Source organism: Girardinichthys multiradiatus, chromosome 23 (assembly GCF_021462225.1).
Source record: "Girardinichthys multiradiatus isolate DD_20200921_A chromosome 23, DD_fGirMul_XY1, whole genome shotgun sequence".
NCBI lineage: Eukaryota > Metazoa > Chordata > Actinopteri > Cyprinodontiformes > Goodeidae > Girardinichthys > Girardinichthys multiradiatus.
Window position 1 is genome coordinate 38,581,708 of NC_061815.1, and position 15,652 is coordinate 38,597,359.

General features: G+C 39.0%; 1 protein-coding gene across 1 annotated transcript in view; it reads right to left on the bottom strand.

Moving 5' to 3' along the window:
• Positions 1–663: 663 nt before the first annotated feature.
• Positions 664–15,652, bottom strand: part of apln (apelin) — a 30,425-nt gene continuing 15,436 nt past the window's right edge. Inside the window, exons 2-3 of the mRNA XM_047353940.1 lie at positions 10,287–10,453; positions 664–5,765 (exon numbers count right to left, since the gene is read on the bottom strand). Coding sequence (XP_047209896.1) covers positions 10,293–10,453 — 161 coding nt within the window. The 3' untranslated portion in view covers positions 664–5,765; positions 10,287–10,292. The remainder of the gene's footprint in view (positions 5,766–10,286; positions 10,454–15,652) is intronic.

Sequence of the window (15,652 nt, forward strand, 5' to 3'; positions counted from 1 at the left end):
TGAAGACATACAAATTTGGATGACTTTAAATTTTCTGCTTCTCAATTCAGAGAAGACAGAAGTTGTCATCTTTGGATCGGAGTCTTTAAAAAAGAAACTGCTTAGTCAATCACTTAACCTGGATGGCATTAAATTGACCTCCGGTAATAAAGTAAAAAACCTTGGTGTTATTTTTGACAAGGACATGTCATTTAAATCCCATATTAAACAGGTTTCTAGGATTTCCTTGTTTCACCTCCAGAACATTGCCAAAATTAGAAATATCCTATCCAGGAGTGACGCTGAAAAACTAGTCCATGCATTTATGTAAGAATGTGTATGTATATTCAGCAACAAATTGCTATTGCATTCTTAGCTGTATAAGATGCCTTAACCTACTTAAACTCTGTTATGGATTATATCAAAATGGGAGACAAGAGACCCTCTCTGATGCTACTCTGACATTTGTTGATGTTGAAGTGTAGTGTTTTTTGTTTTTTTTCCTTAAACAGATGGATCAAAACCTAAACTAAAGTTTGTATTTTTTAAAATAGCACAACATTGTGACTAGTGTTTTTTTTTTCCTCTGGCCTGTCTTAGAGCTAAAAAAGAACCAGCTTTGAGCTTAATTTAATTATAAATTGCAAAAGAATGGAAAAAAAAAAAAGACACAAGACACTCCTCTTTTCTTAAAATAAGATTTTTAATATTACTTATTATCATAAAGATATATTTACACACTTTACAGAAATAGAAAATAAAAACACAAAGCTACGCATGAAAGGAAAAAAAATAAAATAAAATAAGTACTCCAAGAGCTAAAGCTTATCTTTTATAAATTAGAAACCAAAAGTTCAAATATGTACACAGTATTTCAACGATTTCTGATACACTTGTTTTATTTTATTCATGTCATTTATTTTTGTCCAGTTCAACATCAAAACAGAGACAGGGACTGTACATTTGGCCTGGTGAGTAATATGGGCACACACCATAAACAGAATATAAGTTTAAGGGGTAATACATTGTCTTTCAAATGGTATCTGCTTCAGATCTAGTAACACTGTTGTGATAAACTTACACACTGCATTTCTCCTATGACTGTTCTGAACGTGACTGACTGCTCTCGGACACAGTGGGTGCAAGGATAGAGAATGTGTCGCCGTCGAGGCAGGAGGAGCCTGTGCTATTCTTGGGTGTAGGAAGTCTCATTTTGAGGCTCGGAGATAATGACTGATCATTGTCTTTCCTCATGGGAGTTGGAATCTAGTTATCCTTTGGATTGCCCAGCCAGTGGAAAAGTCTCTATTCGTTGGATTAAATATCAGCCACTCGATCCTGCAGACACCCACTTTGAAGGCCAACATGATACAGTTTGACAGGATAAGGGGTTCAAAAGGGAAAATCATGGAATGTGTTGTGTGCTAGCTCTGCTTCCATTTCTGCAGTCAATGGTAAATATAAAAGGAATTTCACCTGGTAAAGAAATCAGTACAAGAATGAAAAAAGAAACAAACAACATATTTTTGTATGTTTTGGGGGGCTTTTATGTCCATAACTACTTCAGTGACTAAACTGACATTTTAAACCTCCTTTCTTCCATTTCTCATCTCCACCTGCGACACATATCTACATCTCATCCTTATACATTTCCTCCCAAATGCATTTGGACAAAAATAAACATAAACGGAACAGAATAAGGATTTTTCTTCCAGGAAAACATGCTAACAAGTGCATAGAAAACATTACTCAGGCCTTGTGATGGTCACAGAGAAGAGGAATTGGAGAGGGGAACATTGAGAGTAAGGGAATCGTTTCTCTTGTGTAAGCCTTGCTGGAAAAGACCATTAAGGAAAATGGTTTTCGCTCCCCGAGATTAATGTATTGGTTTAGCGTTTCAGTTTTAGCCTGGACATGCTTGTCCTTCTACACCACCAGGCCCATTAAACCTGGTGTGCAGGGGAGGGCTGTGAGCTATGATCTACGAGAAAAGAATGCCTGAAAGCTTTCACGTGTCCACGACATATTGTGCTGCAGACTACTTTTCTATTTTGTTACATCCACAAAAGATACAGCTTTTCACACTGTATTTGAAAAGGTAAGCTTTGGACAACCAGCTAGACAAGAATCAGACAAGAAAATTGTCACGACACACTGGAAAACCATTCCATAGAGAAAGAGAGATTCTTGTTTTCGGGGTGTATTTTTCCAGCAGCATTATGGAATTGCAAAAAGTGCAGCCTTGCAAACCCATACATAGAAGTCTTTGAGCAAAGCCATGTCTATTTGTTGGGACTAGTTGACGCCAGAAGTTTTTGTATCTGCAGGTTATTTGATTTTTGGTTTTGTTGGATTCAACTGATGAGCAGACTGATGTTGAAAGGGGGTTCCTTACATACACATTGGGTTGCTCTGGTCTCTGAGAGGGCTGCATGGCTGGTGCAGATGGTGAGGATACATTCATTAAGAACAGTGCGGATACAGACGTTGCTCGGCTCAGTAACAATAACTTCTGAGATGGAACAGGTGAGAAGGGGGATATTGACTCGAGTGTTTTTGCCATGACCCAGTCTACTTTCAGCCATCCCAACTCCCGCGGCTTTGAACCTTCATCCCCAGCTCATTTCTTCCTATATTCTTCCCCTAAGAACATACGAGATCTCCTGAGCAAAGTCATCTCACTCTCGAGGAGCATTCATAAAATCTACATCTCTGTCTGTGAGGGTATGAAAGAAATAATGGCAGAACTGAAATTGTTACACTTCACAGTGCCCTAGGATTTAATGCATTTTTAATCAAGGTGAGCTTGGCTGGGATACCACTGTGATTTTAGATGCTCTCTTAATAAAAGCTTCTCATGCTGGGGCTGAGAAGATTCTGCGTTTTTATTTTATTATTTGCATGAGACATGGTGAGAGGGAAAAAGAGCAGGAAATCTACAGCGCCTTTCAAAAGTCTACACACCCCTGTTAACATGCTAGGTTTTTATAAATTAAAAACAGGCCAAAATAAATCATTTTAAAATTTCCTTCACCTTTATTTTGAGATGCATCCTGTAAAATTCTACAGAAACACAAATAAATCTGTTGGGAGGGGGATTTTAAAATTATCTGGCTGCAAAAGTGTGCCTACCTTAAATTATTACTTTGTTTGAACACCGTTTGATTCCTTTTAAGCATTCGGTCTCTTTGAATTCACACCTTCCATTAATTTAAGTGAATCTGATTGACCTGATATGAAGTTCTTGTTTCCTATTACAGATTTTTCTTCCTCATTTGAATCCTTTAGCTGAACCCGTTGCTCAGAGAGGTTACAAAAGACCAAAAGGATCTTGTTGTACAAAGGTCTCAGTCAGAAGAAGGATAAAGGCAATCAACATTGTCATCAGGTTTTGGAGAAAATATGGGGCCGCAGTGGATGCTTCTATCTTGTCTTTATACAAGACAGATACTGGTCAAGGAGGTTGGGGCTAGCTGAGGCAGCTGCAGGACGTTTTGCTTCTACGGTCTGATTTTTGAATATCACAGTGATTCCAAACAAACAGCCAAATCAACAGAAACAGCCTTCAAATTTTGGAAAGACCGAGCCAGAATCTGAAAGGAACTCTGTGGAGTCCCCTGAAGAAGGCTCAGAACAGGAGATTTCCTTACATTCTGGTAGATTTGGAGAACTTTTGCAAGAAAGAGTGGGCAAGTATTTCTCATTCAAGATGTGGTATCCTATAAGTAAATTAGTCCTATTAAGGGAGTCTGAATGCTGAAACTGAAGTATTAATTCACAGCCAGGTTAATCAACCCCTATCAGATTTGTTTTCAAGCCGAATTGTGCAGAATATATATCACATTAAAGATAGAAAAACTTTTACTAAACAGGCAGTGCCACAGAAGTGTGCACACTTTTTACAGCCATTGTAGTTTAATTAGATTATTTGATCAAAACTGATTTAACTGAACTGTAGACGACTAATAAGGCAAGATTTCTGCATGTCAACAATGCACCAAGTAGACACAAGGAGGTTAAGATTTCAATATGCCATATGGTTACAGCCTTGATCAGCAGGGCGGACTGAAATTAAAAAGGGGGATAGGGGGGTACACTCTCAGTCTGAGCCAATTTAACAATAAGCTCTAACTAAATGTGGAGATTCATCTGAGAAAGATCAACTTTAGGATTTAATGAACATGATGATAAAAGCCACAGCCACCTGGGCTGTGGAAGGGCTGATTAGAAAGGCAACTGCACCCAACATAATGCAGGGACATCATGAAAAGAAGTGAATAACTCTCCAGTAACATAAAGATTAAATTGGATTATACATACAGGGAGAGTAAATATACAGTATATGAAAATATGCTCATATGAGTTTGTATGTTTGTGTTAAGTAAATGCACAAAACAGCCTGCTTTAGTACAAGCCTCTATCACAGCACCCTGAGAAAAAGGAAATTAAACTATAACACAGAAATATGCCAGTATGTTGGAAAGGCATATCTTTTTTCTTTTTTATTTCGATGTACAACATCATTCAAAGGGTCAAACCCGCCGTATGCTGAATATTAAAGCAGCCGGAGCACTAGTGGTAGGCTGATCGCGGTGGCTAATTAACAAACGGAGCTGATGTTTGCAGTGAAGTTGCGTTCTCTTCAACAGCATTGTCTGAAGTAGGATATTTGTTGCAAATTTAACAAAAAAAGCATAAATGTGTCAGTGTATCGAGACTTCAAACAAGAGGTAATGCGTTTCTCATTTCTCTGAATTTTTTGTTCTTCCGTTCCTGGCAGCATTGTGGAGAAGGTTGTTATTTGGCACTTCCTTAAAAGGCGAGGTGGTCTGTCAATTGGAGCAAACCGCCACCGCCAGTTAACAGTCGTGAAGAGTAGCTGCGGGGTGGCAGCGGTGTGGCGAGAAGGCTGGGGATTGGATACACGATTGGGGTTTTAGAGGAGTAAGCGGACTCCTTCAAGGTGGGATGAGTTACAGTAACCTTGAGCAAGCCTGAAGCCACCATTCCCCGAGGTGTTAATGAACTCAGAAACACCTGAACAGCTTTGGAATGAAGAATCTTCTAAACGAGGGAATGCTAAATTGTTTTAATGGCATGTGCTCTTGTTTTAGCTTACTTTGCATGTGGACACACTAACATTAAAATGATACAAAGCACCATTAATAATCATAATTAAGTGATGATCATAACTCCTCTCAACACTAAACTTTCAGCTCTTTTTTGCAGCAGACATCCAGAGTATCACAACAACAATTAGGTTATTTCCTCTGCACAATCAGCACCCTTATCGGCTCCTTTAAGTTGCTACACAGCGATGAAATCAGCGACTGATGGGACTTTGGATCTGAGACATGCGGAAACCACCATCCTGGAGAAGTGACAGAAACTTTAAGATTCTTTTGACAGGGCTCCCTCTTCACCACATGTCATGCAAAGAGTGTGAGACACTCGGAAAGATTGCTATGATTGGCCTCTATTAAGCAAATTGAAAAAAGACAGATATATCAGTAAGGAGGGAGTAAGATAAAGAGACAGAGAAATAGAGTCTGGTAGCTCAGGCTCAATACCCCCCACCCCCTTTTCAATGCCCCCCTATTCCTCCTGGAGCTGAGGGTGAGTGGCTTGTCCTGATTTTTTTGTGGACAGAGTTGCTTGGAGAACCAGCAGGTGCTATGGACATCACTCTTCAGGCTGGGCAAGCGTAGGCCCTTCATTGCAAGGCCCCCCAAGGCAAAGGAAGAGCATAGAAATCAGAACCTGGGGGAGGGCGCTCAAAGCAGTGCCTGCAACACATGGAAACAAAAAACGGAAAACACATTTATTAACTTTTGTTTTTCCCAAAAACCTGATACTGCTACCAAGGCTGCAGTTATCAGTGTTTATAGTACTGTTCAAAAGTCTTGAGTCAAGAGCTTTAAGTCAGCTACAGAAGGTTAATTTCTGCCTGTTTTGTCCACGTCATGTTGGAACACCCTGCTGTGTTTTAACCACGGTTGAATAGAAGACTTTAGAGATTCCTTCTCCTTCATCATTTTGTCTGCTTTATGCAATGATCCAAAATCACTGGAATTGAAACAGCCCCTCAGCATGATACTGCTACCACCATGCCTGATTGAGTTGGTAGATTATATTTAAAAACATTACATTGACTCCTCTAATTGCTACCTTAATGTTTAGAACATACAAATTTAATATACCTTATGATCATTTTTCATTTCACATTTTGTATTTTTGTTGTATGTTATTGTATGTTTTTTATAGCTTGGTCTGTGACAGCTTATTCACTTTATATTATCAGCTAACATCAATAGTGAAACAGCCCTACTGCATAATGCTGCCACCACCATGCCAGACAGTTGGCACAGTGTTCCTAGGTTGGTGAAAGCATAACCTTGACTTCTCCAAACACACCTCTCATAATTGTAGCCAAATAGCCCTGCTTTTAGCACATACAGAATAAACAGGCTTTAAGATCAGATTTATAAAAATGTTACGTTCAGTTCTTTATTTATTTTATAACAAGAAGCTGTGTATTTATATCTGGGTCAGGAAAAGCTGATTTGTTTTAAGCAATGAACTTGTTGGTGAAATAGTCACACATTATGATACTGCCACCACCATGCAACATAATTAATAAAGTGTTAATATGTTTGAGAGGCTCACCTGGACAGTGTATTTGATAATGTTTTAAATTTTGTTTTTAATTTGTTTACTTGTTTATGTCCACCAGAAACTCCATATTTATATTGGCTGTTTCTGCAATCTCTGCACCATGACTCTGTGTCTAACTATAATATACAATTTGTTTTCCCCACAGAGATATGTGTTTGCCATTGTTACTGAATGGTGTTGTTGAATTTAATGAAACCCTGTTAGTTGTTTGCATCAGGACCAATCTCTGGTGGTGGTTGTTGTTTGCTACAATAAGTCATATTGAGAAATGACAACAGACAAAGGAGATTACATTTGTATGTAAAATCCTGAGCTTGGTATCCATCCGATCTTTACAGACATTCGATATCCTCTCAAATAAACCTGACTCTGTAGGTTTCTGCCAATGCTTCCTTCGTCTTGTTTCTGACGTTATCTTGCACATCTAGATGACTACTGAAGACATGTCCCAACCAGATTTCAGAGTCTTTGACTGGCATTGCAGCAGGGAGTATGAAAAACAATTGTATATCATGCTGAGAAACATAAGCCAGCCATTATAATACACAGTGGAGGCAAGATTATAACCAGAAAACAAGTCTTTTATGCTCTGTTGTATTTTATTTTCTCCATTTCTTTGGTGATTCAAAAAAGTCAAACAGCATGATTCTTTTGCTGATAAGAGCCTTTTGTTCTCTCAAGCCAACATTTTTATGTTGATGTGTAATGCTACATAAACTGATCTATAACAAATCTCCACCCAGCTGTGTTGTCATTTGTTGTTGCGCTTTGTGCTTTAAGATCTATGATGGGATGTATGCTTCCACATCAAAGTGAGCGTATGGAAGGAGATACAGACCTGCTCTCCTTTGTTTTGATGGGAAACTCCTTGAAAGAGTCATTCACGAAGTTTTCTCTCACTCGAGGCCACTTGGGGTTTCCACAAAGTGCTCTGGCTTTAAGTCTGTAATATCCTGTTGTCTCATACACTATCACTGGCATGTCTTAAAAGCCAAGAGTTGGTTTAACCTGAGTCTACTTAGATGCTCAAAGAGGCTGACCCAGGTCACAATCTTTCTTCTTGAAACTGCTCACATCTGGAAAGTGTAATGATGAAAAATCTAACGTTGCCTCAGGTGTCATAGAGAATAAAAGATGAGCTGTCTTTGACTCTAAAATGGGGTGATGCTGCTATATAGCACAAGGCTGGAGGATGGACAACATCAGGGGAATCATTGTTTTTTATCTTCATATAAACAGTGTTGTAATTATGTTTAGGTCAGTAATGGCACAGTTCTGTCTCTGTACGATGTGTCCGCTGAAGTCTTGCTTTGATCAAAGTATCTGCATCTACGGCTGTTCTCAGAGGTGCTTTTTTTCCCACCCTCGGCACAAATCGAAGAAGAAAAGAAGGAAAGCATGAGGAAGAACAGAGCCTTTCAAGTTGATGCTGGAGAAAGAGAGACAACTTGATGCTAGCTGCCTGGCCTTGTGAAGACTTTACATTATCACTCAGGCTGTAAACAAACTAACACAGATGTCTCCAACCTTTACAATCCAAAGAGCCAGTTCTGCCACTAGTGCAGCTAAAAAAACTTTGGAAAAAAGACAACTTTTATTTTTTGCTAAATATCTACTATAGGAAGTTTTTTGTCATTTTGAACGGACCACCATTTTGTTTCTATTTTTAGGTTTTAAAATAAAGAAAAACATAAACATATTGCAAAAAGAGGATGGATACATTTTCTTCTAAGGGAAGTTGATATTTGTGGAAAATTATGTAGAAACAAAGTGCAACGTTTTCAACCCAATGACAAGAAAAATAGCTCTAAAAGCATTACTGGTACTCCTAGTGTTGTGGAAATTAAATTTAGTCATCAGTCAGTCAGTCATTTTCTACCGCTTATTCCATAGTGGGTCGCGGGGAAGCTGGTGCCTATCTCCAGCAGTCTATGGGCGAGAGGCAGGGTAAATTTAAATAAACACTAAAAACTGCTAAAACGTGCATTTGTTATTACATCTATATTTAAAAACATTAGTTGGTTCTTTATTACTTTTAGCCAAACTTATTAAGAGCCATTGTGGAAGGTCCAAAGAGCCACTAGCGATTTGTATTTGTAATTCAGTTTTGTCCACCATCTGATTACAGACTCAAAACAGAAACTGCTTTTTTCTATGCATGCAGTGGAACCTCATAATTCAGGTGAACCATAAACTAAAGTATAATGAGCAGAGCCAGTGAAGTCAACAACAACAAAAATCTCCAATGTGTTGTGGTTTAAGTTCTGTTTGCAGAGACAGCATTGTGACTCACTGACCCGTTCAGTTTTACAGAGCTTCGCAGCTTTCTGAAGCTTCTTTTATTATGTGCTCAGCATTCTGGCACCGAGTCTAGCTCTAAACACTCACTGAGAGGATTCTCACTTTTTATTGGCAGAAGCAGGTTTTAAGACCCATCCTGTCCTTCAAGTGCTACTACCCTGCTTCAGTCTTCATTGTTTTCATTTTTTTATGAGTCCCTGGAGTCTCTTATTTAACGCTACAGTGATTTCAAAAGAGCCTGAAAAAATACGGTAACAAATGATTATTCATAATTTGTTATAGATTGTAAAACGCTTCTGGGTGCTTTGCTTTGATCCTTGTTTTCTTCAAACCAATTAACAACCTTTGGGTTGCAGACTCCTCTCACTATAGATTTAATTTATGGAGGACCTCTGCAGGTCAGTGTTGAATGGTCGGCACCTCCTGCAGGGATATTATGTCTCGTCAAGTTTGCCTGTCTCTCATAGTGTCTGAAAGAGACGTGTAGACATGCTGCTGTTGACTTTCACATCGACATAAAACATCTAAACCTAAATCTCTGAGCATTTGGTTGAGGTATGTGTTATTTCCACATTTAAGCCAGATCTCTTGTGATTGACACAATCTCAATGTGTTTGTCTTCATTATTAAATGATAAAAAGGTGTAAAGTTGACAGTTAAGATATTAAGTCTAATTACTGGGGTGAGGGATTTCACACAAAATCTTTGTTTTAGTTGACAGCAAGTTAAACATTCATCCCAAGAATATGTTTGCTGTCAGGAAACCGATCTCTACAAAATTATTATCCTTGGAGAAAATACTTGTGTTTGCTTAATCAGATGTAGAGTAAAGAGCTATCCCTGCCAAACTGACCTTGTGGTAAGGTTTCTAAGAATACCCGAGATTTAAAATCAGTCACTGTTGTTCTGGGCAGGTGGTGTTCAAGCTGGTAGGTGGTTTCCAGTTGTCTATATTCTAGAACCAATGATAAAATCCCGCAGAAGACGTTTGGTCTGAGTTTTCAGTTTGCCACTTGTCATCAAACGCATCAGCCCTGATTCTGCCGACCAAAGTGTTTTAGCACTTTAAATCATATTCTTTTTACAGTTCCCTGTTGTAAGTTGTTTTCTTGCCAACATAGTCAGCAGTTATGACTTAATATTTCTGGAAGTGTTTCTTTTGACGTCCTCTAGAGAAATATCTGACTCAGACTTTACAGAAAACAGGTCTTCTGGGTAAACACAGCTAAAACAGACATATTGTGTTTTCAAAAGACTCCACGGAGGGTATAAAGATCTTTTTCTTCTATGTGACACTGTTTTATTGGCTGTTTATTGGCGGAGAAACTCACCTTGCTCTAGAATGGCATGGGCCCCTTGTGGGAAAGACGGGGCCGTGGGCGTCTTCTCTTGGCTGGTCTGTGGGTCTGACCGCCTCTCACTGGGTTTTGCTGGGCCATTTTTCTCACTGTAGCTGTCTCTTCCAGCCCTCTGCCATGCTCCGTGGAGGCCATGGGACCTGGAGGACACACACAGACCAGAAAAAGATCAATTAGACAACCAAAAAAGGTAGAGTTACAAAACCTTTGGAAAGCGAGGGTATTACAATGGTGCTTGATGCAAGACCATATAAGGGATCACACTGGTAACGGATGAGGAAACAAGAGACAAGTATGAATGGATGTATGTCAGAGTGTGTGTGGGCCCCTTGGAGCCCACCCATCAGCACTACAGGCTCATCAGGTCAGCGTGGTCTCTGACACAAAGTGCAGCAGATACCATGGGGAGAAACCTAAACCCCTCATGTTTCATGTCTCCGTCACTCTCCCTGGAGTTTACAAACTCCTTGAGACACCAAACCCTGCAGAGGAGCATCCTCCTGCTGCACTTGATGGGAGCTCAGGGATAAGTTTAATCACACAGAAAGAGTGTGGATTTCTCGTGTTTGCACGTTTTAAGAATGATCCCAGATGTTCTCAGTCATCTCTCATATGACTGTGGACTGATACCTATAAGCTCCTTCTTTTCCCCCTGGTTTGGTCCACCCAAAATCCTACCGTGACCTCTAAGCCTTTGGCACACTGACACACTCCCTTTATATTTGTTCAATGTTTTTCAGCAATTTTTGTGTATATACGTGATCTTTTATGCTACATCAATTTAATAAGTTGAGTGAAATTTGGGTCAAGGCAGCGGAGTTTATTTCATTTTCACTTCATTTTTTAACTCTCTTCTTTAGAAAAACATTGAATATTATGTGCACAGTGATGAATCTGTGTCTAAGTTGCTAAAGTTGAGCTACAGTGTTTTGAAATTTTTCACTTTTTGTCATGTTACTACCACAAACTTCAATGTGAACACAATGTAGCAATTAATTGTGGAGCGGGAGGAAAATGATATATGGTTTTTTAAAGTTTTAAAAGTTGCATTTGTATTCAGCTTTTCAGAGTCAACGCTTTCTAGAACCTCATTCCACTGATATTCCAGCTGCAGTTCTTTTGGGGTTTGTCTCTGCTATCTTTTTTGCTCATTCTTCTTTTAAAAACTGACTAAAACTCAATCCGATTGAATGAAGATCAGTCTTGCTACAGATTATTAATTGGATTTAGGTGCGGACTTTGACTAGATCATTCAATCACATATATATGCTTTGATAGAGTTGCTGTCCTGTTGGAAGGTAAAAACCTTCCTGGTCTTTTGCAGCCTGGATTGCCCTGTATTTGATGAGCCTCCCTGTTCATTCTGAAGAAAAGCATCCCCACGGCATGATGCTCCCACCATCATGTTTTACAGTTGGATTGTGTATTTTTAGGGTGATGTGTAGTGCTAGTTTTTCACCAACAACAACTTTAATCTTAATGTTCTTCTATAAAAGCTAGATTTCTGGAGTGCTCAGCCAATAATTGTCCCATCAACAAGTTTTCCCACCTTAATTGTGAAGATGTTCAAGGGTTGGGACACTGTTTTATAATCTAATCCTGCTTTTAACCTCTCCATAACTTCATCCGTTGTAGTTTGCCATGTTGCCTGGTCTTCAGGACGCTTTTTGTTCACCAATGTTCTCTGTCAAAGCTCTAAACCCTATTCATAACATCTGTATTCATTCTGAGATTAAACACGCAGGAAACCACTATCATTTTTTCTTTAACTTCACTTCCTTACGTCCAGATTTAGTCATGCCTTTGTTTAGTTTATCAGTTTTAAACAAGTCGTTTCAAACTTTAGAGGGATGCCACCTGAACTAGAGAAGGAAACTTTTTTTAATTTTCTAAATCCTGTTATTGGATGAATCTGTTTAAATTTTAGAAACAATTATCCCCTCAGAGCCAAGTTCTCATCTTCTTCCTTTTCTTCCTGCATTTCCAATCACAAAACTGATTGACATTACTCACATGAGGTCATGACCTTTTTGCCGGCTCCCCTCAGAGCGACAGGCACCCTTTTTAGACTTCCCCTGGGAATGACTTTCTTTGGCTTTACAACAGCCTGGGTGAGGACACAGCTTAAGATAAGTCCGCCAGTCGAGTGCAGAGACGTTTAAAAGTTAAAAAAGTTTACTGAGGGAGGTAGCTGAAAAGCTTAGAAAAGCCAGAATGATGCTAGGTTTGCACTTTCCTTAAGGGTTTGTCATGACTTGGTGTGAGCTGAGGCAGAGTTTTGATTTTAAATGCTGTTAAAAGAACAAGGTGCAGCAGGGACCCTAAGGATAGGCTGTCTCTGAAGTATTTTTTTTAGAATATCAGATCAATTCATTTGAAAAGAGAGGAACTTTAAGAACAGAATTCAAACAATTGTTAGAAGAAAGTCAATAGTTTCTCTGGTGTTTTTGTTAATATATGACCTCCAGCTGTGGCTCCATGAGGGCTTTTATTCAACTCTTTTGAACAACCAGGAAAGTGGAGAAGCATTTCAGGCCTAAGGATTTAAATAATAATGATTAAGTCAGATGGCTAGCTGTTTTCAGCATATATCTCTGAAATATCATCTTAAGTTTCATTTCCACACTAATCTTCTTCCAAAACCATATTACACAGCTATGTTTGTGGGCTAACAGTGGGCTAATTCATTTGCAGCATATTTCCACATCTAAAGCCCATCATTGACCCTTGGAGCACTAATCTGTGAATTATCCTCTTGTTATTGTTCCATATAAGCAGTGAAAGACGGACACTCACCCGTCCTGAAAGAATTCACCGCATTTCTTTCAAATCCTGGAGACTGAATGGAAAACTCTGTGTGTTTGGGAGTTTTTCTCTAAGTACCATTGGGAGATTGTGTTTTTCCGGATTTATCTATCTTCATTCAGATGCAGAGCATACAGAAACCCAAGAATGCCAGCAGGCCTGAAAACAAGCTAGTATATTTAAAAATGTCGGCTGCAGGCGTTGTTCAAGCTGATGCAAGGGACTACATGTAAATTTAGGACCTTAAATAATGCTTTATGCATTTCCCAACTTAAATATGCAATAATTTGAGAAACACTGTGCAGGAGAGAGACATACATTTATCATAGGTGTTAATATGATCATATTTTTCTTTTACTCCAGACACATTTGAGCCATTACTTTTCATACAACGTCAATGATTTTTAAAACTTTGAACTAGGTCCAAATTTAGGTCTGAATTTACTGTGGATTTTCTTTAATATACAAGGACCCAAAATTATACATACAGGAACAAATATATACATTCACATCATTAGCATATAGTTAAATGTTCCTTGCCAGGTTGCAGAGAAACCACTTTTTGTGGCCATGGACAAGTTTCTGGTAAGGTTCTGGCAGGATATTTGACCTCTCTTCCTCTCTAAAAGGTTGGAGCTGATTTGAATTGGTTGTCCATACGTTTTCACAGCGTTGAGACCGTCATCTCAGAAAGTTAATGTTAGCCTGCTTTATCCATTTAAAACCCAGTTTTGATGTGTGTTTGAGATCAATGCCCAGCTGCAACACCCAATTCTGTCAGAGTGTCAACTTTCTAAATGCTGAGTTGATGGAAAGTTGAACATTTTGGAGCAAAACAGACCCTCAGCATGAAGAACCACCACCATGCTTGACAGCTGGTATAGTGTTTGTAGATTAAACTGCTTTACCTTGACTCCTTGAAACATAAGTTAACATTGTTGTTGCTGATTTGATTTGATTTGAATATGTGTATGTTATCAACAGTATAACATAAAGTTTAGTTTCAGATATTCAAAGGAGCATCTTCCACTTTATGATAGGCCTGCACCATAGTGGTCCCTTGGTGCCAGTTTGGGCAGATGGTCTAAGCTTGGACACAACTAGGTATTCAAAGACGACTTTAATCCCATACACACATCACAACTGGTTGATGCTGAGCTTCAGGAATGGCCCCAACCTCAACTATTTTAAATACATGTTGGCTATTGGCTAAAGGAGAGGTCTGTGCCAGATGACCTCCTCATTTAAATAAGCTTTAGGATGTCTGATAATGGCAATGGTTGAATATGAAGCCAAAATTATCCCAGATGCTTGATAATGGCTAAAAAGAACTGTATGGCTTCTCTGCAAATTGGTAAGAAATCGTGATGAATACTTCTATTTGAGCCTGTATGTATAACATTGACTCAGTGTGGAGCAGAGAAAATTCCCACTAAATTTAAATGTTTGCATCCCATTCTTTTTGTTAAAATAAATTCAAGTTATTCTTCTATCCTTGAATAAGAAGAGTTGCAATGCATATTTTAAAGCTCAAAATTAGTATGACATTCATGCCCATAGGGAGTATATATAAACTTCCAAAAACACCATATATATTATTTTACTGTAAACATTGCATTCCACGTTTTCGACAAAGTTTTAAAGCATCCGTACTTTCATTTTTTCCCTTTAACACATTCAAATATTTTGTGAAATGCATTAAAATAGGAAATCACATAAATAACTTTGGATGTAGCATGTTGCAGACGGGGTTACAGACATGTATGATGATTCAGGAAAGCAATTTGTTTGAAAACACACTCAATACACTGCAGCGCTTTGCAAGACTACTGCTGATGTTTAGGTTACTCTCTACTTTAAAGACACCAACACATAAACACTGCAGTGCGAGTTTTAAAAAGTAATGGTGCCCCAGCTCACACAAATTTGCCTGCTTTTTCTCTCCGTATGGCTCAGCCTGTCACAGTCCGGGTCCATAATGAGACAATTTAGACGTCTCCTGTCATTGCAAGCTGTCAGCCAAAGCTCCGCACCGGGGGTTTCAAGGGAGAGCATCTTGTGATTCTCCTGACAAATCTCAGCCTATCCTATCTGGCTACAGGAGGGAAAAGTGTAATGAAAGCTTCTAAAAATAAGCCAGCCTCAAGGATAACACCAGTGGTATAGATTAACTCTTGCAGCCTGTGGGGAGAGTATATCAGCGTGACACGTGTGTTGACAGGTAGCTTTTTGTCTCGACTCATCTGTGGTTGAATACCTATAGATTGAACGCGGCGGCATGAATAAGATCACATTTTTCTCTCAGTAAAGTCTCCATAAACAAAGATATCTTCATAATCTGAAATAAGATCCAGTCTCTGCTCTATCATGCCTGATCTTTTCCCATGAGAGATTTCCATGTTTGTGTTGCTTTGGTCACACAGTAAAATGGCCGGATAACACATGTCCTACCACAATAATCATCTTACCACCACCTCCGGTGACCTTCAAGCCCTTGTTTCCCCCCTTTCCGTCAAAGCTTGGCTCATCTTCCC